We start from the raw sequence: 27,159 nt of genomic DNA on the forward strand, positions 1-27,159 counted from the left end.
TGTGTGTGTTTGTATAGTATACCTATGTTTTTTTCTAAACTATTTGCAGTTTTTTTTGTTTGGTTGTTGGTGGTGGGTTTTTTGTGTGTTTTGCTTGTGTTTGTTTTTGTTTTTTGTGAATAGGTCTCTTCTACCTCATTTCACTCTTTAATAGTGAAGGAAATAATTATCCCAGCCCTCTTTGGAAGCTGCCATTTGAAAATAAGAAATACTTCTACTGTGGTCTTTTTATTTATTTTTACTTTTGGTTTTAAGCCTTTAAATGACAGCACTGTATTTTTTGTGTATCCTAAAAATACATTTTACAAATTACAGACCTGAACCGAACCATGCTGTTGTAGCCTGTCATTAACAGCTATAAAGTGCTGTGCAGGGAGCAGTAGAGCTCAATTCTAGGTCATTGTTTTTGTCCTTTGCATAGTGAATGCAGTTCTAAAACTTTATTATAAGTGATTGGACCAATTTTAAAACATTAAAACATCTGAGTGTGACTGTGTGTGTGTGTGTGTTATTCTTAATATTAAAGGAAATTTAAGAAAATCGAAAAGCCTTTAATATACCTAAACATTCTACATGAAATATCAGATAGCCAAGTCTCATACCCATGTTTCCATGTAATATACACACCAGTGCTACATGTATTTGAAGGAATAAACTAAAAACTTTTAAAGTAATCTTTATACTTTAAATATTTTTCCAAACATCTAAATTTTTAAAAATCCGATATGGAAAAAAAAATCCTGTACTATATGCTCAAGAGAACAACATAATCATAGTTAAATTAATAATAATGACTCAAAAAAAAGGACTTATGGAGCCATGACACCATATCCTTTCTTGATAATTTTGGAGGCTACTTGAGCAGTATACAGTTGTCCCTCAGTATCTGTGGGAGGTTAGTTCCTGGACCTCACCTCCTGTGGATGCCAACATCTGAGGATGCACAAGTCTCATATAAAATGGTGTAGTACACAATCCTCCCATATGCTTTAAATCATCTCTAGATTATTACAATGACTAATACAATGTAAAAGCCATGTAAATAGTTGTAAATACAATGTAAATATGTAAATAATTGCCAACAAGGGGAAAATTTGAGTTTTGCTTTTTGGAACTGTATGGATTTTTTTTTACTAACATCTTCGATCCATTGGATGGTTGAATCTGTGGATGTGAAAACCCATGGTTATGGAGGGGCTGACTGTGTTTTCTTTTGATTTCAGAACATTCCATTAAGTTCACCTGCTAAATGTATTATGAAATGGGAAGGGGAAAAGGACTTTAGAGGCAGAAGAGGAGGGCGTGGTCCTATTCCAAGGAGATGTTAGACTTTAATGAAATCAGCTGTGAATTTCTAAATGCCATTGCTATATTTCATGAATGTGAGCTTGAAAACCCAATTTTGTTACTTAAAAAAATCTTTTGGCAAAGAAAGACAGAGGCTGGTCAAGGTTGCCATCCTAGAACCCTCCTTAATATCCTGGAGGTGGACATGAAAATAAGTTTCAAGCTTATTGTCATCTTCTCAAAATAATTTGCTTGATATGGTAACACTTCATGTTTTGCTTGGTAGACAGACAATATTTAAATTGTGTTGACTCTTCCACAGCTGTATGAAGGAAAGAATAATCCAATTATCTAAGCTTTGCAAAACATATTAAAAATTTTTTATCTTAGCAAAGATTCTTTCTACATCATCAACTGATCTAAATAATAGATGGGAAAACTTTAAATAATACTCTTGTTTACCAGAGGTTTGCTAGAGTTTCTCATACAAAAATTCAATTTTTATGTCAATAAATAATAAAGCTGACTACACTATATATCGTAGTGGGCCTCTTACAACTGAGAAAAAAATAATTTTAAAGTGAAAATGAACTATAAGATGTGAAACAATTATAGATTTTCTCAGGAAAAATGGACACATGATTTATGATAATTGTTGGTGTGTTAAACGGAGTAAAATCCAACTTCATTGCAGGAAACTCTGTATGTCATAATTCAGTCCAACTTTGAGCTTGAAACTGGTGTTCAACCACCTGGAATATGTATTGAAGGCAGATTCTTCAAACTTAAAATAACTCTCTAAAATAATAGAGAATGAATTTGATTTATGTTAATTTCAATAAGTACTTAAATAATGGATTCTTTTCATGCCTCTGTCATGAAATGCAGTGGAGTGTGGTCCAAGCGGTTGTCATTTCATCTGGATCAACCAGAAGCCTCCTTCCTGCCTTATGCAAGAACCAAGATCTTCCTGTATATTTGTACATGGCCATTTACTGGATGGGATCACGATCTTTCTGAACTTGCTGGGAAATAAAACGACAGCTGGGCAGTGTGGTGGACAACCGACGAGACCCAGGGTGCACCAGTGGTGACTCTGTGCCTTGGACATGAATTGTGGCAACTGTTTTGTCAGGCCACGTTCTAGGTGCTGAGACTATAGAGAATAATCCTTAAAAATTCTGTTTATGACCATTCAACCTTGAGTTGGAGGCAGGAAGCAAGGAGACATAGATGAAAAGGGGAAAGGCCATTCTCTCTTGTTTGATGAATATATTTTGACACAGAATACATTATGAGTCTAAATATTCTCGACTAATTTCAGTGAAAAAAGAATACAATGTATTAAATATTCCTTGCTGAATAAACTATTGAAGAGAATAGTTAGGTCCATGGTGGTTAAACTCATTCTCTCTCCCTATATCCTAGAAGTAGTGAATTGATGAGAACCCTTCTATCTCCCTTCTGATGCACTGGAGGTGGAGAGGTTGCTGTGTTAGTCTCAAAGGGCCCTGCTCACCTGGGCAGGACTACAGAAAAAGCAGAGCAGGAAGCAGATAGCCCTCTTTAAGCATCAGTCCACGTGAGTGATGCCTGGCCCTGCAGCAGGTCCTCTTGCCCCTGGAGTGGCTGGGATGGGAGCCTGGGTTGAGGAGAAGCAGTGAGGTATGTTGGCTTGCCCGGAAGTGTGAGAACCTTTCATCTCTGGCTGTGTAGAGGACTGGCCGCTGTGTTTATTTATTTATTTATTATTATTTTTAAGAGATATTTTTATTTTATTTACTTTAAAAAAATTTTTTTTTTTTTGCGGTATGCGGGCCTCTCGCTGTTGTGGCCTCTCCCGTTGCAGAGCACAGGCTCCGGACGTGCAGGTTCAGCTGCCATGGCTCACGGGCCCAGCCGCTGCGCGGCATGTGGGATCTTCCCGGAATGGGGCACAGAACCCGTGTCCCGTGCATCGGCAGGCGGACTCTCAACCACTGCGCCACCAGGGAAGCCCTATTTACTTTTTAAAATATCTTCATTGGAGTATAATTGCTTTACAATGGTGTGTTAATTTCTGCTTTATAACAAAGTGAATCAGTTATACATATACATATGTTTCCATATCTCTTATACCCACACACCTGTTTGTTAGGCTCCCATTAAAAAAAAATCATGGTTTTTTTTATTTAGCTGAATCTTAAGAAGAAGCATAGAGAAGTGGAATAGGGTGCATGTTACAGTCAGCTCAGTCTGCTCTAAGAAGATACCATAGGCTTTCACATTTATTTCTCACAGTTCTGGAGGCTGGAAGTAGAAGATCAAGGTGCCAGCATGGTCCGGTTCTGGTGAGGGCACTTTCCCTTGTTTATAGATGGCCACCTTCTCACTCTGTCCTCACATAGTAGAGAGAGATCTCATGTGTCTTCCCCTTTACATAAGGGCATTAATCTCAGCTTGGAAGCTAATCTCACCCTCATGACCTCATATAACCCTAATTATATCTCAAAGGCCCCACTTCCAAATATAATCATATTAGGAATTATAGTTTCAACATATGACTTTGGGAAGAACACGATCATTCAGTCCATAGTGGTACACATGCATAAGTGAATCTGAACCCTGAACATTTTTCTAAAAAATTAACCAGATACCTATACCATCATTAGGGAGACTGACTCAGAATGTTGACAGAAAATGGGGTTAAATGTTGACCCCATTCAGGGTTTTTATGTTTCGTATAAATTGTAAGGCTGTTAGACAAAATGTGGAAATATGCATTCTGTGTAAATTATTTAGTATACCCAGTTAAATGAGTAAATTTATTTTAATTTAAGGTATCTATATTTTACAACATGAGGAATACAGCCAATATTTTATAATAACTATAAATGGAATATAAGCCTTAAAAATTGTAATTAACTATTTGTACACCTGTAACATAACACCTGTAACATATAATATTGTACATCAGGTGTACTTCAATAATTTTTTTTAATTTACAGTATCACTTTTCCACCCCCTTTATATATTATGAGCCAAGCATTTGTAATCCAGAGAAACCCCTCCAGACCACAGAGCTTTAGAGATGAATATCCCTATATCTTTCTTTCCTTTTTCCCCCGTAGTCAGAGAAGATGAAAAATAAGAAATAAAATCCTTTAATTATGTCAAAAAGGAAACCAAAGATTATTTAGTACAAGCTACTTCTAATTCCATTCTGTTCTATTGTGTCTAGTCATGTGATATTTCGTTGATGGAATACTGTACTGAGGAAGCTTATAATTATGTAAAAAAACAAAAACAAGTTCTCTGGATCCCACAGTGGAATCCCCATGGAACCAGTGCCACATTCCCTCTAAGCCCAGCCTCATGCTGTAACACAGCAAGAGTGTGGCCCGGAACCCCCATCCCAGACCTGCCATATCCTTGCTGTGTGACCTATGGACATGTGTTAGCTTCTCTGGGGCTCAGTCTTCTTATTTTTAAAATGGAAATACCTTCTCCCCAACGTTGCTATGAGGAATAGATGTGTAAGTGCTTTAAAGCTTAGCTCCTGCTTGCTCAGTAACAAGCAGGTCATGTGGATGGGTCTGTATCCTCCTCTTCCAGGAGCATTAACCTGAGGAAGGAGAGGATGCACCCTCTTCTGAGTCTGGGACCGTGGTGTTCTGAGCCAGCAGTGCTGGGAGGAAGTACTCTGGATTAATAATCTTCTGGTTACTCAGTTGGTAACGTAATGCTCCAATTTTACAGAGGAAGAATCAAAGGCAAGCGAAGGTGAATAATCTCACACAGTTTGTAAACAGAGCAAAAGTGGAGGGGATGTTCACACCGGGGTTCTTTCTTCACCGACTGGTGGTGATTCCCATATCTGGCGACTAGATTGCTGCTGCTGCAGCTGCTATCACTCACATCCGGAGAAGCAGAGTTTTTAAAAAATTTTTTGACATATAGTTGATTGACAATGTTGTTTTAGTTTCAGATGTACAGCAAAGTGATTCAGCTACATATATATGTGTGTATATATGTATACCTATATATGTATATATGTATACCTATATATATGTATGTATATATAAATGTTCTTTTTTTACAATACTTCCATTATACGTTATTACAAGATATTGAGTATAATTCTCTGTGTTATAAAGTAGGTCCTTGTTGTTTATTTTATATATAGCAGTGTGTGTACAGTAATCTCAACCTCTTAATTTATCTCTACCCCACCCTGCTTTGGTAACCATAAGTTTGTTTACTATGTCTGTATGTTCTGCTTTGTAAATAAGTTCATTTAGATCTTTTTTTGGATTCCACATATAAGTGATATGATATGATACTTGTGTTTGGCTTCTTATTTCACTTAGTGTGATAATTTCTAGGTCCATCCATGTTCCTGCAAATGGCATTATTTCATTCTTTTTTATGGCTGAGTAATATTCCATTCTGTGTGTGTGTGTGTGTGTGTGTGTGTGTGTGTATACATACATCACATCTTCTTTATCCATTCACCTGTCACTGGATGTTTATTTCCATGTCTTGTCTATTGTAAATAGCACTTCAGTGAACACTAGGGTGCATGTATCTTTTTGAATTATGGTTTTCTCCAGATACATGCCCAGAAGTGGGATTGCTGGATCAAATGGTAGTTCTAATTTTATTTTTTAAATAAAAACATACTGTTTTTATACATATAGGCTGTTTTTATACATACTGCATACTGTTCTCCATAGTGGCTGCACCAATTTACATACCCAACAACAGTGTCAGAGGATTCCTTTTTCTCCTGGGTAGAAGATTTTGACTATATAGTTTGGCAAAATTGGTATTTAGCAGCTGTGTGACTTGATGAAAGTTACTTAACCTTGCAGGCCTCGTTTTACCCCCTAGCAGAAAATTATTATTGTCTCTGTCTCAATAGTCAGTACCTGGTGGGTACAAAATCATCTGTGCCTCATGGGAGTAACTTTAGGTGATGCGGCCTAGCTTGTTATATGATTTACCCCTGTCAGATCTGCATTTTAAAACGTATTGTGAAGGAATATAAATGGGGATGGAAAGCAGAGAAGATAAGTAGGGAAAGGGCATAAGGAGGAGGACTATTTGGTCATCAGGAGACTTTTTGATTTGTCATTTTTAAATAAAATGACCCACTTGGAAATTTTTACTTGAAGTCCTTTGGTAACCTTGGCCAAATTATTGCAGTTTTCTGAGTTTCAATATCCCTGATATAATATAGGGATTTAAAAATATCTGGTTGGTTTTAGATTCTTTCCAAAATATACTTGGGGTCTTTACAGAGAACAGTCTTTACTGGCTAACATAACCCACATCATTGGTAGGCCTTGGCCCTGTTGAGGAGAACATCTTTATCCTTCTCTCCTTATTCCTTTACCCAATAAACCAGTGCTAAAGGGAAAAAGGAAGTAATTCGTACGGGTGCCTTTATGTGCCATACCGGCTATTCTCGCATCCTGAATTTTATTTAAAGTTTTGAGTGTGTTCTCTTGTTCTCTGTGCAAATATAGTCTATTTAATAGTCAGCAATCATCATTGTTTGTCTAAAATCTTGCCATGAAGGAGGTGAAGGGTCTGCTCCCCTGCCCCGTTTGGCTGAATCTGTACCAGAACATTGTTCCTGCTTCTCAGTAGTGTATTTGACCGTCCTGCTTCCTGTGTTCAGGACCCTGGCAAGGGAGGCATCTATCTGCCCAGCTCACTCCTGTACCTCACTGAGATCTTGCTCTAAGTCACCTTCTCAGTGAGGACTGCAGCCCCCGCCCCTGCATCCCACTCTCTCTACCTTTTGCACCTACAATACATCTGGTGTGACTCATCTGGACACTGATCAAGTGGGAACAGTCTCTCAGGGCCTCAAAAGGGAGCATGTGAATCTATCATGTTCCCACAGGAAGGATGCTTGCAATACTTTTGAATAGTACCAATAACCACCATGATCTGTCTTTAGCTGCCAAAAGTTTTGTCTGTCTCTCCCTCATCAGGACAGACACACTCCTCCTTTCTTCAATTGAGGTAACCCCAAATGTCCACCCAGTCCCATCCCCAACGTCATGGTTACCTGTATGTGTACATCTTCACATCGTTTGCACATGGTGTTCCTTGATCCACCGACCTCTAAACTTAAAAGAAAAGCTATGGGCTTCCCTGGTGGCGCAATGGTTGGGAGTCCGCCTGCCGATGCGGGGAACACGGGTTCGTGTCCCGGTCCGGGAGGATCCCGCATCCCTCGGAGTGGCTGGGCCCCTGGGCCATGGCCGCTGAGTCTGAGCACGCGGAGCCTGTGCTCCACGGTGGGAGGGGCCGCGGCAGTGAGAGGCCCGCGTACCACAAAAAAAAAAAAAAAGAAAGAAAAGCTATGTAACCTACACCCACATATACCGTATAGCTACAAAGATGAAGAAAGACCAGTATAATCACAACAACCCACTGGTTGCAGCAATTCTGAGACCCCAGTGGGCAGATCCTGAGTGGGCTCTCTTCCCTGGGAAAATAGTGCCTTTGATTAAGCTTTAACTCTGCTCCCAGAGTTGGGTTCCCAAGGACTCTTCTCCTTGGCTCTTGACTATATTGTCTGGGAGTATTTCTTTTCCATTAACTGTTCTGGCCATGGGAAAGATAACATTGGAGAATAAGCTTCCTTTGGGGTAAAATCAGCTTTTCCAGGCCACGATCTACCAATTCCAGAAAGAAATGCAATAGTACATCTAAGTCTCTAAGAGTCACAGACATTTTTCCCTGACTTGAGGTTCCTTTGGCCGTAGAACTCTCTCAAAACCTAGCCAGCCTCTTACCTGACAGGCCAGTTTAACAGGTTCATAGATCTTGCGTCAACACAATTTCAAGATCCATGATATGCCTTTGTTTTTAATGCCACTGCCTCTACCCAACACCTTGCTTTCACTCTCACCTTTACTTTTTCTCTTAAATTAAGTACAGACAACTTGATCCGTCAGTCTTCAGTGGAAGAGTCATATATTAGTCGCTAGTCCTTGGAGCCATATTTGCACAAAGATTTTGCATCATGACAACTTAATCCATTTAGAGATTTTTAGCAATGGGTCTGATTATTTCTGCAAAGGTGAGTTTCAATAGGCTTTTAAGAGTCAAAGCGTTTCTTGAGTCTTTGATTTACTGATAGGGTGAGAAGCATTTTCTTCTTCCATTCAGACAAGAATCAGTGTCTGTTTTACCTTTCTTTTCTCTTTTGTCAACTAAAGGAAAACACACAACCTTAAAGTTGCAAGTTATTTGGGGATCTTACTGAGGACTTAAACCTGGGAGACAGCCTCTCAAGCTGGCTTCTTAAGGGAGAAGCCAGGATACATAGATTTTTGCTGGAAAAAATGTAGTCAAACTTCAAAAGCTCACTGCTAATTACAAAGAACAGACATCTCAATTTAATGATTTTGGTGCTTTTCTATGTATGGGAAGATGTATGATCTAAGTTCATTGACATTATTCCTTAGATATGCATTTTAACTATCTAGGGCCAGTTTCCAAAGCACGAAATACTTCCTCTTTTTCTCCATCCTGAATTCCCCTCAGGGCACACTACTGCAGGGGCTGATGGCTTGGTCCTTGTAGAACTAGAAATCGGGGCAACATTCTTTGCTTACTGGAATGGCAGGCATCATTCCCTGTTCATACTTTCATCAGTGCTTTAAAACCGGGCAATTATCCTGAGATAATTTCTTTCTTTTGTTAACTTACCAAACATAGTCAATAGCAGTCAACACATCAGACATGTCATGTTTTTTCACCTTAATTGTCTGTTTAAGCGCTGTTTTCCCTGACTGGAATATAAGCCCCGTGAAGGCAGGGGCTAATTCCTGTTGGCACAGTTCTCGGCTTTCTATGGTTTTCAGGGACTGACATAGTTCAACAAAGAGATGATGAATGAGGGGATAAGTTAATAAAAGGCTGGATTTGGTCTGTTGAATTACCTGTGTCAAAAAGGTTCTTTAAACCAGCAACTCAATGAAAAGGAAAAATATGGGATCTGTTGAGAATTACTGAACTCTGGGAAAGTAGTTCATTTATAATATCTAATATGTAAAGAAACTATGAAAGATATTAAAATCACTAACAAACTGCTTCTGGATCCTCCTTACTATGGACCTAAAGCTAATCCTTTAAACTGTGATTATGGGAAGAGCCTCTGAGGTGCTCCAGACTAGAGATATTTCTCTGTCTCACAGTGACATTAGCCCCATCCTGTATCCAAATGCTGTGAACACTGGGGTTGTTTCCATTTACAGAAGTAATTTGAGTGCCATCAGCCCTCTTTTTGGAAACAGCATTCGGCTTGGGTTTCTATCAGCTCTATTTTTTTTGTCATTGCTTAATTTTTACTTTTTGATTTGCGTGGTATTTGAGAATGCTCTTGAGTGAAAATGATCATTACTATTATATGAGCGAATACTTTATGGATCATTTGTTTTATGCCAAGCACTAGAGCTTTTTATTTAACTGTTTATTTCCTTCCATATAACCCATTTAGGAGGTAGGCACTACTATTCTACCCATTTTATAGATTAGAGAATTAGTAGATTTTGCTAGCTGCCAGAGCTTGGACTTAGGAATAGGGAAGGGTCTGCATCTATGTTCTGAATTGTATTCTACTACCTCTTGGCCCCTCGCCACACTCTATGTGTTTATTACAATTTATTATTTACAGAGCATTATCACACTATTGACGAATAATATCAGTTACCTTTATTGAATGTCCATCCCGTTGATCCAGGCACAGTGTTAGGCACTAACAGAAAGGGATGTGGTCAGGTGAGGATGCAGACATACGGAGAACCATACTCTTGAGAAAGAAAACAAAGCCTGCTGGAAATCCATTAATAGAAATGTCTTGCCCCTCCTTTTGTTTCAGGAATACCAAATTGATATATTTTTTGCCCAGACCTGGACCGACAGTCGCCTTCGGTTCAACAGCACAATGAAAATACTTACTCTGAACAGCAACATGGTGGGGTTAATATGGATTCCAGATACGATATTCCGCAATTCCAAAACTGCAGAGGCTCACTGGATCACCACCCCCAATCAACTCCTCAGAATTTGGAATGATGGGAAAATCCTTTACACTTTAAGGTGAGATGCTACTGATGGTCTGATAATGGGGACGTTAATTTAGATCATTGTAGGAATGGACCCTATTTTTCATTGCTAAGTTCTATCACTTCTCATGTTCAACATGCTACTAGGTCTTGAAGAAGTTTTTCCTAACCCCATGTTGTGTAAAAATAAAGACATACAAGTGACCTGCAATGAATATAAACTCCTTCCTTCATCAAAATCCATTTCTGCTGTAAGTAGGCTGTGGAAATTATCTTAATATGTTTATCCCACAGGACCATTCAGCTAAGAAAATAAAGATGTCTTGGTGTACTAGTTGACAAATGTAATTATTGCCAAATTTGAGAACACAAGGAACAAAAGAGCACAGAGGGTGTTCCCTAATGCATCCCTAATGGAAGTGGCATCGACCTTGTAATGAGTCCTCCTGGGGGCCCGGCTGTCCTCACAGAAACCCAGCAAAGTAAGAGGGGCTGCCTTTGAAATGTGAATAGAACTGCCTGCCCAAAGTCTCGATCAGGAACTAGTGTTACACGGGTTTGACCCTGGGTCTGTATCTCTCAAGAGTCTCTCTGCTAGGGCGATCTGAGTCTAACTGAACACATGGCTGCAACATACCATAGAATGGCCTGCACCTAAGCCAGTCTTTCTGCTCGCCCAGAGTTGGAATAAAGGACAGTGGCATCTGGACCCTGCTTGCCCAGCGTCTGAGCCCTCTCCAGAGCACTGGACTGAGTGTCTTGTGCTGATTATCTCTGTCTCACTGGCTTCGCTGCTTTACAGCTGCTTCCTGCACCTCCTGTCCTGCTCCTGACACAGCCTCTCCTCATTCTGCTCCTCCTGCCTTAGTACTTCCACATCACTTTATCCACTTTCCACTTTCCTGCTGACTTAGCTCATCCATTCCTAAGACTTTAAAAGCCATATCCACGCTGAGGATTCATTCCCAACCCCAAACCCCTCTGGGAACCAGTTTCTAGGTGCCACTTGCCTGTGTGTATCTCCTCCTGAAAGCCTAAAAGGCGTTTTGATTCAGCATGCTGCAGGGGAATGTCATTTCTCTAATACCTCTGACAAGGCCCCTGTGTCCTCCTGGTTCAGTGAATACCACCGCCAGCCCTGAACACACCCCCTTCCTCCCACATCCAGTATCAGGAGCTTTTAATTGCAAGTGATTTGTGGCCATAAGGAGAAATCTGTAATTCATATGGTAAACACGTATTTGTAGCACAGGTAAAGGCACAGATTAATATCAAAATAAGCAGAAGATTAAAGTATTTTAGTTTCAAGGAAATAATAATGTTGGCAGCTTGGAAACAGCAACAACAATAAAAGCCACAACAGGGAACTCTGCTGATGAGTTAGTTACATTTGGAGAACAGGAGTTTGTAATAGCTATTTCCTCATCAATTCTTAAAGGAATATAAATGAGACTCTAAAATGAAGGTGAACTTCAGCAAACTAGAATAGAGACATGGCCACTCCTGCGATCCTTTATAGAAACTCTGACCCAAGGAATGTCTGCTTTGAAAAGATGCAATACACACATTTATTTCAGGAACCACCAGCCTAGTCAAGTAGGGGAGTTGGCCAAATATGACATCTTCCCTACAAGTGGATGAACTTGGCATTATACCTATTTAGGCAAATATACCATTTTCAAAATGGAGGTAGGATTTAATTCAGTCAAACGGATTAAAAACAAGGACATATGAAAACAAGGACATGTTTTGATTTGTTTCCTCTCTTAATTGGCTGATATTTCTAGACACAGAAATTTTACTAATGGAAACTATCTCTGCTTCTGAGATTTAAAAGTAAAACAAAGTAACACAACACAAAAAACCCCAAATGGTATACTGAATGGATGGTGCCCCTGCTAAGAGTGGCCACCCCAGGTCCCTGCTCCCTACATGGTAGTAACATGACCACCCCTGGCCTTGCTTAGGGCCTTTGCTGAATTGTCGCTGGCTGGCCACAAGAGTGATGCTTGGCTCCCCCACAGGCTCACCATAAATGCAGAATGCCAGCTGCAGCTGCACAACTTCCCCATGGATGAGCACTCCTGCCCGCTGATATTCTCCAGCTGTGAGTACAAACTTGGAGTATGACTGCTGTGTAAATGATTGTCTAACCTATGCTGGTTTCTACAAACAGTCACATGATTGATTATAGCATCACTATACAACCAGACAAAGTGGATAACGGTTTTGGTGTGGGCCACCTGGGTATATTCACTCTAGACTTTGTTACATAAGACCCATGTTACAAAAAAGGTAGCTTGGATAAATCCTTGAACAACTTAACCATTTTGTTATAATATTAAAGAACTCAGAAATTGATGAACAGTTGACTTACCAAAACCCTTATGCTAATGAGCTGTGTATGTTATTTGGACATATACAGAATTCATTTGCAATAGTTTTACGCTTAATATCATCTTCAAGTCAGGTGGTTTGTCTTCAAAATAAAAAGATAATGTTTTTACTTAAATATATATATAATTGTCTCATTACACTATAATAGGATGTAATTTTTTCATAGTATTTTATTTTCCAATATTTTACATAGGATTGATACTACAGCTAACAAGTAATCACTTACAAATTCTTAAAGACAATATCTAATTCTAAGTACAAGGTTACAAATAAAAGGAAATATGAAATTTATTTGCTTATAAAGTTTTAAAGGTCAAAATAGAAATATATCTGTAGAATTTATGATGGTTCATTTAAAATATATTGACCACAACTATTTAAGTATGACTCATAAGAATTCAACTAACTTCATTGACTATCTTTAAAATTGCATATGGGACATGACAAACAAATGTGATGAAGTCTCAGGCAGAAGGTTTTGTGGCTTTCTTCCTTATACATTAGCGTGAAAAGACAAAAATGAAATAATGGATAAACCCATTTTACAGTTCATTTTAAATTCAGAAAAAAAACAAGATAGGAAGCAAAATTTCACCTAGGGATATATTTAACCAAGGAGATTAAAGACCTGTATATTGAAAACTAAAATATGTTAATGAAAGAATTGAAGAAAACACAAATAAATGGAAAGATATTCTATGCTCATGTATTGGAAGAATCAATATTTTTAAAATTTCCATACTACCCAAAGCAATCTACAGATTCAATGCAATCCTTATGAAAATTCCATTGGCATTTTTAAAGAAATAAAACAAATAATCCTAAAATTTGTACGAAACCACACACACAGACACACACACACAAACTTGAATGGCCAAAGCCATCTTGAAAAAGAAGAAAAATTTGGAAGTGTCACAGTTCCTAAGTTCAAACTATACTATAAAGCTAGATTCACCAAAACAGTGCGGCTCTAGCATAAAAACAGACATATGGATCAGTTGAAAAGAATAGAGAGCTCAGAAATAAATCCACATATATGTGGTCAGTTAATTTACTACAAAGGAGAAAAGAATATATACAATGAAGAAAGGACAGCCTCTTCGATAAATGGTGTTGGGAAAACAGGCCAGTCACATGCAAGAGAATTCAATTCAACCACTCTCTTGCACCATACACAAAAATTAACTCAAAATAGATTAGGGCTTCCCTGGTGGCGCAGTGGTTGAGAGTCCACCTGCCGATGCAGGGGACACGGGTTCGTGCCCTGGTCCGGGAAGATCCCACATGCCGCGGAGCGGCTGGGCCCATGAGCCATGGCCACTGAGCCTGCGCTTCCGGAGCCTGTGCTCCACACATAGGCAGCGCCTTGACATAGGTCTTGGTGCTGACTTTAATCTGACAGCAGCAAAAGCAACAAAACCAAAAGTAAATGGAACTGCATATCATACTAAAATGCTTCTACAAGCAAAGGAAACTATCAACAAAATGGAGAGGTAACTTATTGAATGGGCGAATATATTGCAAATCATATACCTGATAAGGGACTAGTATCAAAAATAGGTACAGAATTCATACAACTCAATAGCAAAAAAAATTTTTTGATTTAAAAACGGTCAGAAGATCTAAAAAGACATTTTTTCCAAAGAAGACATGCAGATGGCCAAAAGGTAGATGGAAAGGTGTTCAACATCATTAGTCATCATGGAAATGCAAATCAAAACAACAATGTGATATTACCTCCCACCTTTCAGAATGGCTTTCATCAAAAGACAACAAATATTGGTGAGGATGTGGAGAAAAGGAAAACCTTCAGCACTGTTGGTGAGAATGTAAATTGGTTCAGCCATTGTGGAAAACAGTATGGAGATTCCTCAAAAAATTTAAAATAGAATTAGCTTATGATCCAGCAATTCTACTTTCGTGTATTTATCCAAAGAAAATGAAAACACTAACTCAAAAAGATATACGCCGAGAGAGAGGGCACCATCTTCATCTCTTGGTCAGGAGGGCAGGCTGAGTAGGACAGATAGCCAGAACTCAGCCTCATCATTATCAGGCTCCAGCAGCATTTGATTGGACTTGCAGAGGAACGAACCAGAAAGGTTTATTTTCAGGGGCTACAAATACCTCCTTTCTTCCCGTGTGCAGCATACAGAGTGCAGCCAAATATATTTCATTCTAAACCCTTCTTGGGTTTAGACCCGAAGAGGGAACAAAATATTCATGGCTCATCCAAATGCTTCATAACTGGTGTGTCTTAAAATAAACTGAGACAAAATTGACCATCCTTGCCTGCTCCCAGGGTGCATTAAAGAGATGGGCCCTCTGCCAGGTGGAATGTCCTGGCAAGTGGGACCTTTGCTTTGGCAGGAAAGAAATCGCACAGCTCCTTGAAAGTCCTTTCTCTTTTGGATGAGTTAATCACAAAATAGAAGATGCTGTGAAATGCCAGCAGTGGCCCTGTGTCCTTTGAAGCAAAACTTCCAAAAGCAAGCCGGTCTTCCAAGGGGAGAGCAACTGTTCATTTTATGTATCATTTGACTGGTCTAAGGCAGAGGTCCCCAAACTTTTTGGCACCAGGCTCTGGTTTCGTGGAAGAAAATTTTTACATGGAAGGGGGTGGGGTAGATGGTTCAGGTGGTAAATGCGAGCAATGGGAAGAGGCAGATGAAGCTTCTCTGGCTGGCTCACCTGCTACTCACCTCTTGCTGTGCAGCCTAGCTCCTAACAGGCCACGGACCATTACCAGTCTGCGGCCCAGGGGTTGGCGACCACAGGTCTAAGGGATGCCTGGATAGCTGGTAAAACATTATTTTTGAATATTTCTGTGAGGGTGTCTAAAGGAGACATCAGAATTTGAGTCAGTAGCCTGAATAAAGAAGATCTCTCTCACCAAGGTGTGTGGGCATCTTACAGGCATACTTCCTTTTATCTTCTTTCACTTTATTGTGCTTCACAGATATTGCATTTTGTTTACAAATTGAAAGTTATGGCATCCCTTCCCAAACAGCATTGGTTTTTAGTTAAATTATTTACATTATTTTTTTAGATGTAATGCTACTGCACACATCAGTAATAGACTGTAGCATAGAGTAAGCATAACTTTTATATGCTCTGGGAAACCAAAAAATTGGTGTGACTTGCTTTGTTGTGATGTTTGCTTTATTGTGATGGACTGGAACTGAAGCTGCACTAGCTCCAAGGTCTCCCTGTAGAAGAAAAATGTGAATGAAGGTGGAATTTGCTCTTTGCTTGAGCTGGGATGTGCATCTTCTGCTCTCAGATATCAATGCTCCTGTTTCCCAGGCCTCAGACTTGGACCAGGACTGAAAACCTCAGTCTCTTTATTCTCAGGCCTTTGGACTCAGACTGAATTACACCACCAGGTTTCCTGGGTCTTCAGCTTGCAGAAGACAGATTGTGGAACTTCTTGGTTTCCATAGTCTCATGAACAAATTCCTGTAATAAATGTCTTCTTATATCTTTATCTGTATCTAGCCTTACAACTACATTTATACTATTGCTTCTGCTTCTGTGGATAACATTAATACAGGGCGGGAAGTTCCCACACCTACAGCCTACAAAATATGTGGAATCCAAAGTTCCCAAATATTCCTGTATTCACTTGTATTCACCTGCTTTAGATGTAACCAAAGGGAGTTTTTCGGCATGTCCAGGAGACATGGCAGAGGCCAGCAGCCTGAAGCTGAGAGTGAGAATCAAGGCAGTGCCCTGGGAAACAGGTTCCCGATCTGGGAACTTGCCAGACAGACTGGTGCAGAGGGTGAGGGAGATTTTGCCATCTTGTCTCTTTGCCTCCCCCATTGTCCTTGAAGTGCTTGTCCTTCACCGGCTAGCCAGGTCATCTTCCCACATGTTCCTGGATCTCTGGCCTCTCCAACTCTTCCCTGTCCCTGCCATCTCACTGCTGTAGACACTCACCTTGAGCGGTGGGAGGGTGCCCTGTGTGGCTGGTCCGGGTTGTATGTGCCTTCTATGAAGACTGTGATGCCTGTAGCAGGAAGGACAGAGCTTTGGTGTCTCCTCCACTAACTGTTACCCTTATTATGGTGGAAACCACTGCTACTCATTATTGCACTGGCTCTGCTGCCCAGTCTGGAAAGTGGGTTAATTTTTATTCTGGCTTTAAGTGAACTAAGTTGTTCTGAGAGGTGAAGGGCTGGGTCATCGCAGAGGAAGAATGCCTGACTGCTAGGCGGGACTTGTGACTTTGAACACTGTGCCCTTTTTTCCTTCTTTTTCTCTTTCACAATGGTATCCTGCCACCCTTATTTAATTTTTTAAAAGCTGTGCATATTTAATATCTACAACTCACTTAGTTTGGCATAATTGTAAGTACACCATACAGTATTGTTAGCTACAGGTACCATGCTGTATAGTGTATCTCCAGAACTTACCTTGCAAAACTGAACTGTGCACCATTTGACAATGGCCTCCCCATTTCTCCTTACCCCAGCCACTGGAAGCAACCATGCTACTGTCTGCTATGTGTTTGACTACTTTAGATTCCACACATAAGTGAAATCATGCAGTATTTGTCTTTCTGTGTCTGGCTTATTTTACTTACATAGTGCCCTCAAGATCCACCCACGTTGTTGCAAATGGCAGGGTTTCCTTTTTACAGCTGAATTATATATATATATATATCACAACTTCTTTATCCATTCATGTGTGGATGGTTACTTAGGTTATTTTCACATCCCGGTTATTGTGACTAATGCTGCTATCAACATGAGGGTGCAGATATCTTTCCAAGATGGAAATTTTTGTTTCCTTTGGATATATATCCAGATGTGGAATTGCTGGATAAATGGCCATTCTATTTTTAATTTTGGTGGGAGCTTCTATACTGTTTTCCCTAATGATTATACCAATTTACATTCCCACTAACAGTGCACAAGTGTTCCCTTTTCTCCACATTCTCACCAACACTTGTGATCTCGTCTTTTGATGAAGCCATTGTGACAATGTGGGGTGACATCTCATTGTGTTTTTATTTGCATTCTCCTTATGATTGACCACCTTTTCATGTACTTGTTGGCCATCTGTATGTCTTTTTCATAAAAATTACTGTTCAGGTACTTTATCATTTTAAAATCAGGTTGTTTGTTGTTGCTCTTTTCTATTGTTACTGAGTTGTGGAGGTTTTTTATATATTTTGGATATTAGTCCCTTATCAAATACATGATTTGCAAATATTTTCTCCCATTCTGTACATTGCTTTCCATTTTGTTTATTGTTTCCTTTGCTATGCAGAAGCTTTTTGTTTGATGAAGTCCCTCTGTAGCCAGATGACCCTGGGTGCCCTGTCACGGTGGATTCCTGGAGGTATTGGGCTCATTTCTCAACAGCAGATGGAGGGGGGAAGGATGGTGTAGTGGCAGGAAGGTTGGAGAGGCGCTGGAGAAGGTGATTTTTCAGCATCTCTCAGATCTTCTCACATATAGTAGCAAAACCCTTCCTCTTGTTGCAGCCAATGGACTTGTGGGTGCTGGGTTACATGGATAAGAGTGTGCACCAGAAGGTACACAGATGCTATATTCACACATCCCAAACACTGAGTGCCTGAAAACCAGCAAAACGGAAGTGTCGGAGGGCTTGGAGTAAAACAAGAGTGAGAGCTACTCCCACTGCCAGCTCTTCTCACGGCTTAGGTGTTAGCCTATTGTTAAAATTCTCTGAGACTTGATTTTCTCATCTATGAAACGAGGATCATAATATCCCCCTCATCTGTCTGTCAAGTTTAAATTAAATGACAGAACATGTATGTGATGGGAGCTACCTGTCCAGGGATCCCTGAGTGATCAGGAGTCATTTGAGTGTCATCACTGTGAATACCCCTGTGGCTGCAGAAAGTGTTGCTGCAGGCAGCGGGAGTCTGAGAGGGAGGGACCGAGGCTGTGAAGCAAGGCTTCTTGGACAGGAATCCCAGCTGCTTGCTCACTCACTGTAGAAAAATGGGGAACATTCTTCACCTCTTTAAACCCTGCTAAGCCTTCCTTCCCCCGTCTGCAAAGTGGAAATGGTAGCAAGTTAGAAAACGATGGAAAGGACTAGAGATTCTTAGTCGAATCTAAAGATGTGGACTTGATCGGAGTTAGGTGACAGAAGCGAATGTGAGGGATAATTGCACATTTTCTCTATTACTGTTGGATTCCCCAAAGATGCACAGCTGTGCTGGACAAACTCTGCACATGGAAGGCTTCCGGAAGAAAAAACAGTTAAAAAACCCTTAATTTACTGAAGCGCTGCTTAGGTTAACAACGCGAATATTTACTGTCCAGATCAGGGTTTTTGTTTTGTTCTGCTTTTATGTGTAATTTTCCAGAAGACATTTAATCTTTGTAATAGAGTGGTGATGGGGGGAGACATTTAATGGTCACTTTCATTATTTCGTGGAAAAAACTTTATTTGCCTTTTAAAAATTTCCCCCATTCAAAATCTTGATAGTAAACCTTATTTTGGGGAGTAATAATGAAATCTCTAGCATCTCTGTGTGTTCTGTTTTATATCATGTATGTACTCACTAAAGTAAATTTTAAAAAGCTTTTTGAAAGATGATAAAGATGTGAACCATACTGAGTGTCAAGGAAGCTCTGGGCCAGCCTCCTGCCTGCTTCGACCTACTCACAGGCTGGCATGGGGGGCATCGGGCTCAGTGTTGAGCACAGAGCTTGATGCTGGAAACTGAATCCTCACCTTCCCTCTAACTTGAGTAGGTGCATTTACTACGCACCAGGCACTGTTCTGAGCAACTACAATCATCAACCCATTTGATACATACAATAACCCAGGGAGCCCCTGTTTTTCTCATTGCCTTCCACAGTCAAGGAAACCCAGCATGGCGCGGTGAAGTCATCTGCACGCATCCGCCTGAAGAGCAAGGGCAACTGGGTTTGAGTGAAGTAGAATAGCTATTGAGTCTGCACTCATTATTTTCACTATTACTTTTGTTGCTATTGCAAGAGGACAGGTGGAGCAAAATGAGATACTCAGGCCTCAAGGTATGAGATTAATTTTACTGCAGCTTTGCTCTTTCCCCAGTAAACCATCTAGGGTGAAAAGACAAACACAGCAAGCACATTTATGCTCTTTAATTAAAAAACATCTTTATTGGAGTATAACTGCTTTACAATGTTGTGTTAGTTTCTGCTGTACAACAACAAAGTGAATCAGTTATGCTTATACATATATCCCATATCCCATCCCTCTTGCGTCTCCCTCTCACACTCCCTATCCACCCCTCTAGGTAGTCACAAAGCACAAAGCTGATCTCCCTGTGCTATGCAGCTGCTTCCCAGTAGCTATCTATTTTACATTTGGTAGAGTATTATATATGTCAATGCCGCACTCTCACTTCATCCCAGCTTATGCATTCCCCTCCCCGGGTCCTCAACACCATTCTCTACATCTGTGTCTTTATGCCTGTCCTGCAACTAGATTCTTCAGAAACATTTTTTTATAGATTCCATATATATGTGTTAGCATACGGTATTTGTTTTTCTCTTTCTGACTTACTTCACTCTGTATGAGGCTCTAGGTCCATCCACCTCACCACAAAATAACTCAATTTCATTTCATTTTATGGCTAATATTCCACTGTGTATATGTGCCACATCTTCTTAACTTATTCCTCTGTCAATGGACACTTAGGTTGGTTCCATGTCCTGGCTATTGTAAATACTGCTGCAATGAATATGTGGTACATGACTCTTTCTGAACTATGGTTTTCTCAAGGGTATATGCCCAGTAGTGGGATCGTTGGGTTGTATGGTAGTTCTATTTTTAGTGTTTTAAGGAACCTCCAAACTGTTCTCCATAGTGGCTGTATCAATTTACATTCCCACCAAAAGGGCAACAAAGTCATCTTTTTTCCACCCCCCTCTCCAACATTTGTTTGTAGTTTTTTGTTTGTTTGTTTGTTTGTTTTTTGCGGTACGCAGGCCTCTCACTGTTGTGGCCTCTCCTGTTGCAGAGCACAGGCTCCGGACGCGCAGGCTCAGCCGCCATGGCTCACGGGCCCAGGGCTCAGTGGCATGTGGGATCGTCCCGGACCGGGGCACGAACCCGTGTCCTCTGCATCGGCAGGCGGACTCTCAACCACTGCGCCACCAGAGAAGCCCTGTAGTTTTTTGATGATTGCCATTCTGACCAGTATGAGGAGATACCTCATTGTAGTTTCGATTTGTATTTCTCTAAAGTTGAGCTTCCTTTCATGTGTTTGTCGGCAATCTGTATATTTTCTTTGGAGAAATGTCTGTTTAGGTTTTCTGCCTCTTCTTGGATTGGGTTTTTTAGTTTTTTGATATTGAGCTGCATGAACTGTTTGCAAATTTTGGAGATTTTCCTTTGTCAGTTTCTTCATTTGCAAATATTTTCTCCCATTCTGAGGGTTGTCTTTTGCTCTTGTTTATGGTTTCCTTTGCTGTACAAAAGCTTTTAAGTTTCATTTGGTCCCATTTTTTAATTTTTGTTTTTATTTCCATTTCTCTAGGTCAAAAAAGATCATGCTGTGATTTCTATTCTGCTTATGTTTTCCTCTAAGGGTTTTAATAGTGTCTGGCCTTACATTTAGGTCTTTAATCCATTTTGAGTTAATTTTTCTGTATGGTGCCAGGGAGTGTTTTAATTTCAGTCTTTTACATGTAGCAGTCTTGTTTTCCCAGCACCACTTATTTAAGAGGCTGTCTTTTCTTGATTGTATATTTTTCCCTCCTTTATCAAATATCAAGTCACCATACATGCGTGGCTTTATCTTTGGGCTTTCTATACTGTTCCATTGATCTATATTTCTGTTTTGTGCTTTTTCTCAAGATTGCTTTGGGAGGTAGTGTGAATGACAATGGGTCATTACTCAAAACCTTGGAGATTTTCTGCCTAAATCCTCCCTTCTTCTTTTCATTAATGTGATTATAGACTTTTCACTTTTTCTCTTATAAACTCATGACTGCAATCATTTGCACATGCCCTTTGCAACAGAGAAGGCTGACTGGAAGGATCATGGCTAGGTATTAAGATTAAAAATTTTTTAATAGAGAGACCTTCAAGACAGTGGAGGACTCAGAAGTGGAGATCTTCTTCCTCACCAGAAATACATCAGAAATACACCTACATGTGGAACAATTCCTACAGAACACCTACTGAATGCGGGCAGAAGACCTCAGGCTTCCCAAAAGATATATATATTCTTTCCTTTTTCTCTTTTTGTCAGTTTGTATGTGTATGCTTCTTTGTGTGATTTTGTCTTTATAGCTTTGCTTTTACTATTTGTCTTAGGATTCTGTCTGTCCGTTCTTTTCATTTAGTTTTTTTTTTAGTATATTTTGTCACGCTTGCTATCATCGGTGGATTGGGTTTTTGGTTTGGTTGCTCTCTTTTTCTTACTTTTTTTATTACTTAAAAATTTTTTTCTTAATAATTTAAAATTATTTATTTTAATAAATTTAATTTATAATTTTCTAACTCTCTTTTCTTCTGAGCTGTGTGGCTGAAAGTGTCTAAGTACTCTGGCTGGGTGTCAGGCCTGTACCTCCGAGGTGGGAGAGCAGAGTTCAGGACATTGGTCCACCAGAGACCTCCTGGCTCAACATTATATCAAACAGTGAAAGCTCACCAAGAGATCTCCATCTCAATGCTAAGACTAAGCTCCTCGAAGACCAGCAAGTTACAGTGTTGGACACCCTATTCCAAACAACTGGCAGGACAGGAACACAACCCCACCCACTAGGAGAGAAGCTGCCTAAAATCATAATAAGGTCACAGACACCACAAAAAGAACCACCGAAATAGTCCTGCCAACCAGAAAGACATGATGCCGCCTCATCTTCAGAACACAGCACCAGGTCCCCCAACCAGAAAGCCTACACAACCCCCTGAACCAACCTTAGACACGGGGGGCAGACACCAAAATCAAAGAGAACTACGAACCTGCAGCATTTGAAAAGGACACCGCAATAACAGTAAGTTGAGAAACATGAGAGGACAGAGAAACACACAGCAAATGAAGGAGCAAGGTAAAAACTCACCACACCAAACAAATGAAAAGGTAAGAGGCACTCTACCTGAAACAGAATTCAGGGTACTGATAGTAAACATGATCAAAATCTAAATAGAATGGAAAAAATACAAGAAATATTTAACAAGGACATGGAAGAACTAAACAGCAAACAAACAATGATGAACAACACAATAAATGAAATTAAATATGCTCTAGAAGGAATGAATAGCTGAATAACTGAGGCGGAGGAATGGATAAGTGACCTGGAAAATAAAATAGTGGAAATAACTACCGCAGAGCAGAATAAAGAAAAAAAAAATGAAAAGATTGGAGGAGAGTCTCAGACTCCTGAAACAAACACACCTACATTCGGGTTATAGGGGGTCAGAGAAGAAGTAAAAAGAAAGGGTCTGAAAAAATATTTGAAGAGATTATAGTGGAAAACTTCAATAGTATGGCAAAGCATATAGTCAGTCAAATCCAGGAAATGCAGAAAGTCCCATACAGGATAATCTCAAGGAGAAACACACCAAGAGACACATTAGTCAAAAATCAAAAATTAAATACAAACAAAAAATATTGAAAGCAACAATGGTTAGAAAACAAATTACATACAAGGGAATCTGCATAGAGTTAAAAGCTGAACTTTCAGCAGAAACTCTGCAAGCCAGAAAGGAGTGGCAGAACATCTTTAAAGTGATGAAAGGGAAAAACCTACAATCAAGAGTACCCAGCAAGGATCTCATTTAGATTCGATGGAGAAATTAAAACCTTTATATAGAAGCAAAAGCTAAGATAATTCAGCACCACGAAACCAGCTTTACAAAAACGCTAAAGTAACTTCCCAAGGCAGAAAACAAAAGCGAAGGAAAGACAAAAACAATTAAGAATATGTAATAGGAAAATACATACAGATAATTACCTTAAATGTAAATGGATTATATGCTCCAACTAAAAGACATAGACTGGGTGAATGGAAACAAAAACAAGGCCATTATCTTGTTGTCCGTCTAACAAGAGACCCACTTCAGACCTAGGGACACGTACAGACAGAAAGAGAGGGCACGGAAAATCATATTCCATGCAAATGGAAATCAAAAGAAAGCTGGAGTAGCAATTCTCATATCAGACAAAATAGACTTTAAAACACTTTTTTTTTGTGGCATGTCTGCGTTTGGTATGAGGGTTATGGTGGCCTCATAGAACTAGTTTGGGAGTGTTCTTCCATCTGCTGTATTGTGAAAGAGTTTGAGAAAGGAGTTAACTTTTCTCTAAATATTTGAAAAAATTCACCTGTGAATCCATTTTATCCTAGACTTTTTTGTTGGAAGAAATCACAATTTCAATTTCAGTTGTGGTGATTAGTCTGTTGATATTTTCTATTTCTTCCTAGTTCAGTCTCAAAAGGATGTGCTTCTCTAAGAATGTGTTCATTTCTTCCAGATTGTTTATTTTAATGCCATATATTTGCTTGTAGTAATGTGTCATGATCCTTTGTATTTCTGCAGTGTCAGTTGTTTCTTCTTTGTTTTTTTTTCTCCGATTTTTTTTACCATCTTTATTGGAGTATAACTGTTTTACAATGGTGTGTTAGTTTCTGCTTTACAACAAAGTGAATCAGTTATACATGTGTTCCCATATCTCTTCCCTCTTGAATCTCCCTGGCTCCCACCCTCCCTATCCCAGCCCTCTAGATGGTCACAAAGCACCGAGCTGATCTCCCTGTGCTATGTGGCTGCTTCCCACTAGCTATTTTACATTTGGTAGTGTATATATGACCATGCCACTCTCTCACTTCGTCACAGCTTACCCTTCCCCCCCATATCCTCAAGTCCATGTTCTAGTAGGTCTGTGTTTTGTTCCCGTCCTACCGCTAGTCTCTTCATGACATTTTTTTTCTTAGATTCCATATATATGTTAGCATACGGTATTTGTTTTTCTCCTTCTGACTTACTTCACTCTGAATGACAGACTCAAGGTCTATCCACCTCATTGCAAATAACTGTTTCATTTCTTCTTATGGTTAATATTCCATTGTATATATGTGCCACATCTTCTTTATCCATTCATCTGTTGATGGACACTTAGGTTACTTCCATGTCCTGGCTATTGTAAATAGAGCTGCAATGAACATTTTGGTACATGACTCTTTTTGAGTTATGGTTTTCTCAGGGTATATGTCCAGTAGTGGGATTGCAGGGTCTTATGGTAGTGCTTTATATAGTTTTTTGTAGGTTTTTTTGTCCTAACAAAGAGCATTTTATTATATTTTTATAGTAGAGATACTGACATCATCTGGTCATCACAACCAGTCCTAGAGGTGACAATACAGAGAACTATTAATCTGAGTTGTTTTTTTTTATTTTTTATATTTTTAACATCTTTATTGAAGTATTACTGTTTTACAATGGTGTGTTAGTTTCCTCTTTACAACAAAGTGAATCACTTGTACATATACACATGTTCCCATATCTCTTCCCTCTTGCATCTCCCTCCCTCCCACCCTCCCTATCCCACCCCTCTAGTTGGTCACAAAGCACAGAGCTGATCTCCCTGTGCTATGTGGCTGCTTCCCACTAGCTATTTTACTTTTGGTAGTCTACATATGTCCATGCCACTCTCTCTCTTCGTCACAGCTTACCCTTCCCCCTCCCCATATTCTACAGTCCATGCTCTAGTAGGTCTGTGTTTTTTTCCCGTCCTACCACTGATCTCTTCTTGATATTTTTTTCTTAGATTCCTTATATATGTTAGCATACGGTATTTGTTTTTCTCTTCTGACTTACTTCACTCTGTATGACAGACTCCAGGTCTATCCACCTCATTACAAATAACTCAGTTTCATTTCTTTTTATGGCTGAGTAATATTCCATTGTATATATGTGCCACATCTTCTTTATCCATCCATCTGTTGATGGACAGTTAGGTTGCTTCCATGTCCTGGCTATTGTAAATAGAGCTGCAATAACAGTCTACACTGCAGCCAAGCCCAAGGACATTCCCTTTTGAAGGACAAGTGGACTCTGGCTTTAAGATCAGTCTCAGCCATTAACAACTTCAGTAACATTCACCCATGTAAAATCCAACCTATTTATTCCTCTTGAGTTATTTTTTTTGCCCTTGTTTTTTTGTTGGTTTGTTTTTTTTTTTTTTTTTTTTTTTTTTTTGCGGTACGCGGGCCTCTCACTGTTGTGGCCTCTCCCGTTGCGGAGCGCAGGCTCCGGACGCGCAGGCTCAGCGGCCATGGCTCACGGGCCCAGCCGCTCCGCGGCACGTGGGATCTTCCCGGACCGGGGCACGAACCCGTGTGCCCTGCATCAGCAGGCGGACTTTCAACCACTGCGCCACCAGGGAAGCCCAACGCGCTTGTTTGTTTTTAAATGGCAGCTCCCAGAATGGTTTTCAGAGGAGAATGATTTAAAGTTCATAAAATGTCATCACACGGTACCACTTTCTCTAACAAATTATCCAGAAAACTAAGATGAAAGTCAAACTTAAACAACTTAAACTTTTTCCAGAACATGGTCAAAAATGACAGAAACACCAACTTCCAAAGATCTCCTACAGTTTTGCTCATCCCCTTTATTAGTGAGACTTTTATTGTTCAAAGATCTAAAACATATCAATCTTTAAAAATTATTTAAATTGGTTTTATAGATTTTTATGGTTATTATGCCTCTTCTACTCCAACTAGAGATAAATTTTCCAGTAGTAACTCTATTTCTATTAAGTTCTATGATGGGATTGTGGTCTTTTTGAGATTCTCTCTGAGTAGGGTTCTGATAAAACACCCATCTTAACTTTAATCATGGGCTTCATTAATAAAAAAATTCCTCCAAAAGAACATTCTGAACACCTGATATATTACAAGTTCTCAGTTACCACCCACAACACATCCAGTTCCATAAGAGAAAAAGAAATCTCAAATTCCTAGGGAACATAAAGCAAGGCTGTGGTGAGGTAAAAATGAAACAACGCATATAAAATCCCAAGGACCATATCTATCTCATGATATGTGCTCAAAATCTTTGTTGGTTTTGATTCTAATTTCCTAACATGAAAAGTAAATGTACCTTCTTACATATGTGACAAGAATTATAAAAAATTTAAAAATGAGTGTTTTACATAACAAAAACTGATTGGTATGCTAAGTAAGAAAATTAGGATTCTAAAAGATACAAAAGAAAATGTGATATAGTACATGCTAAGAAGTCACCGTTTGGACAATGAGATATCATCTCACACCGGTCAGATTGGCCATCATCAAAAACTCTAGAAACAATAAATGCTGGAGAGGGTGTGGAGAAAAGGGAACCCTCTTGCACTGCTGCTGGGAATGTAAATTGATACAGCCACTATGGAGAACAGTATGGAGGTTCCTTAAAA

General features: G+C 39.6%; 1 protein-coding gene across 1 annotated transcript in view; it reads left to right on the forward strand.

Moving 5' to 3' along the window:
- GABRG3 (gamma-aminobutyric acid type A receptor subunit gamma3) overlaps positions 1-27,159 on the forward strand; it is a 390,022-nt gene that overhangs the window by 311,772 nt on the left and 51,091 nt on the right. The window contains exons 4-5 of the mRNA XM_024114961.1: positions 10,172-10,392; positions 12,383-12,465. Of these exons, the coding sequence (XP_023970729.1) occupies positions 10,172-10,392; positions 12,383-12,465 (304 nt within the window). The remainder of the gene's footprint in view (positions 1-10,171; positions 10,393-12,382; positions 12,466-27,159) is intronic.

The sequence above is a fragment of the Physeter macrocephalus genome, chromosome 11, assembly GCF_002837175.3.
Source record: "Physeter macrocephalus isolate SW-GA chromosome 11, ASM283717v5, whole genome shotgun sequence".
Classification (NCBI taxonomy): domain Eukaryota; kingdom Metazoa; phylum Chordata; class Mammalia; order Artiodactyla; family Physeteridae; genus Physeter; species Physeter macrocephalus.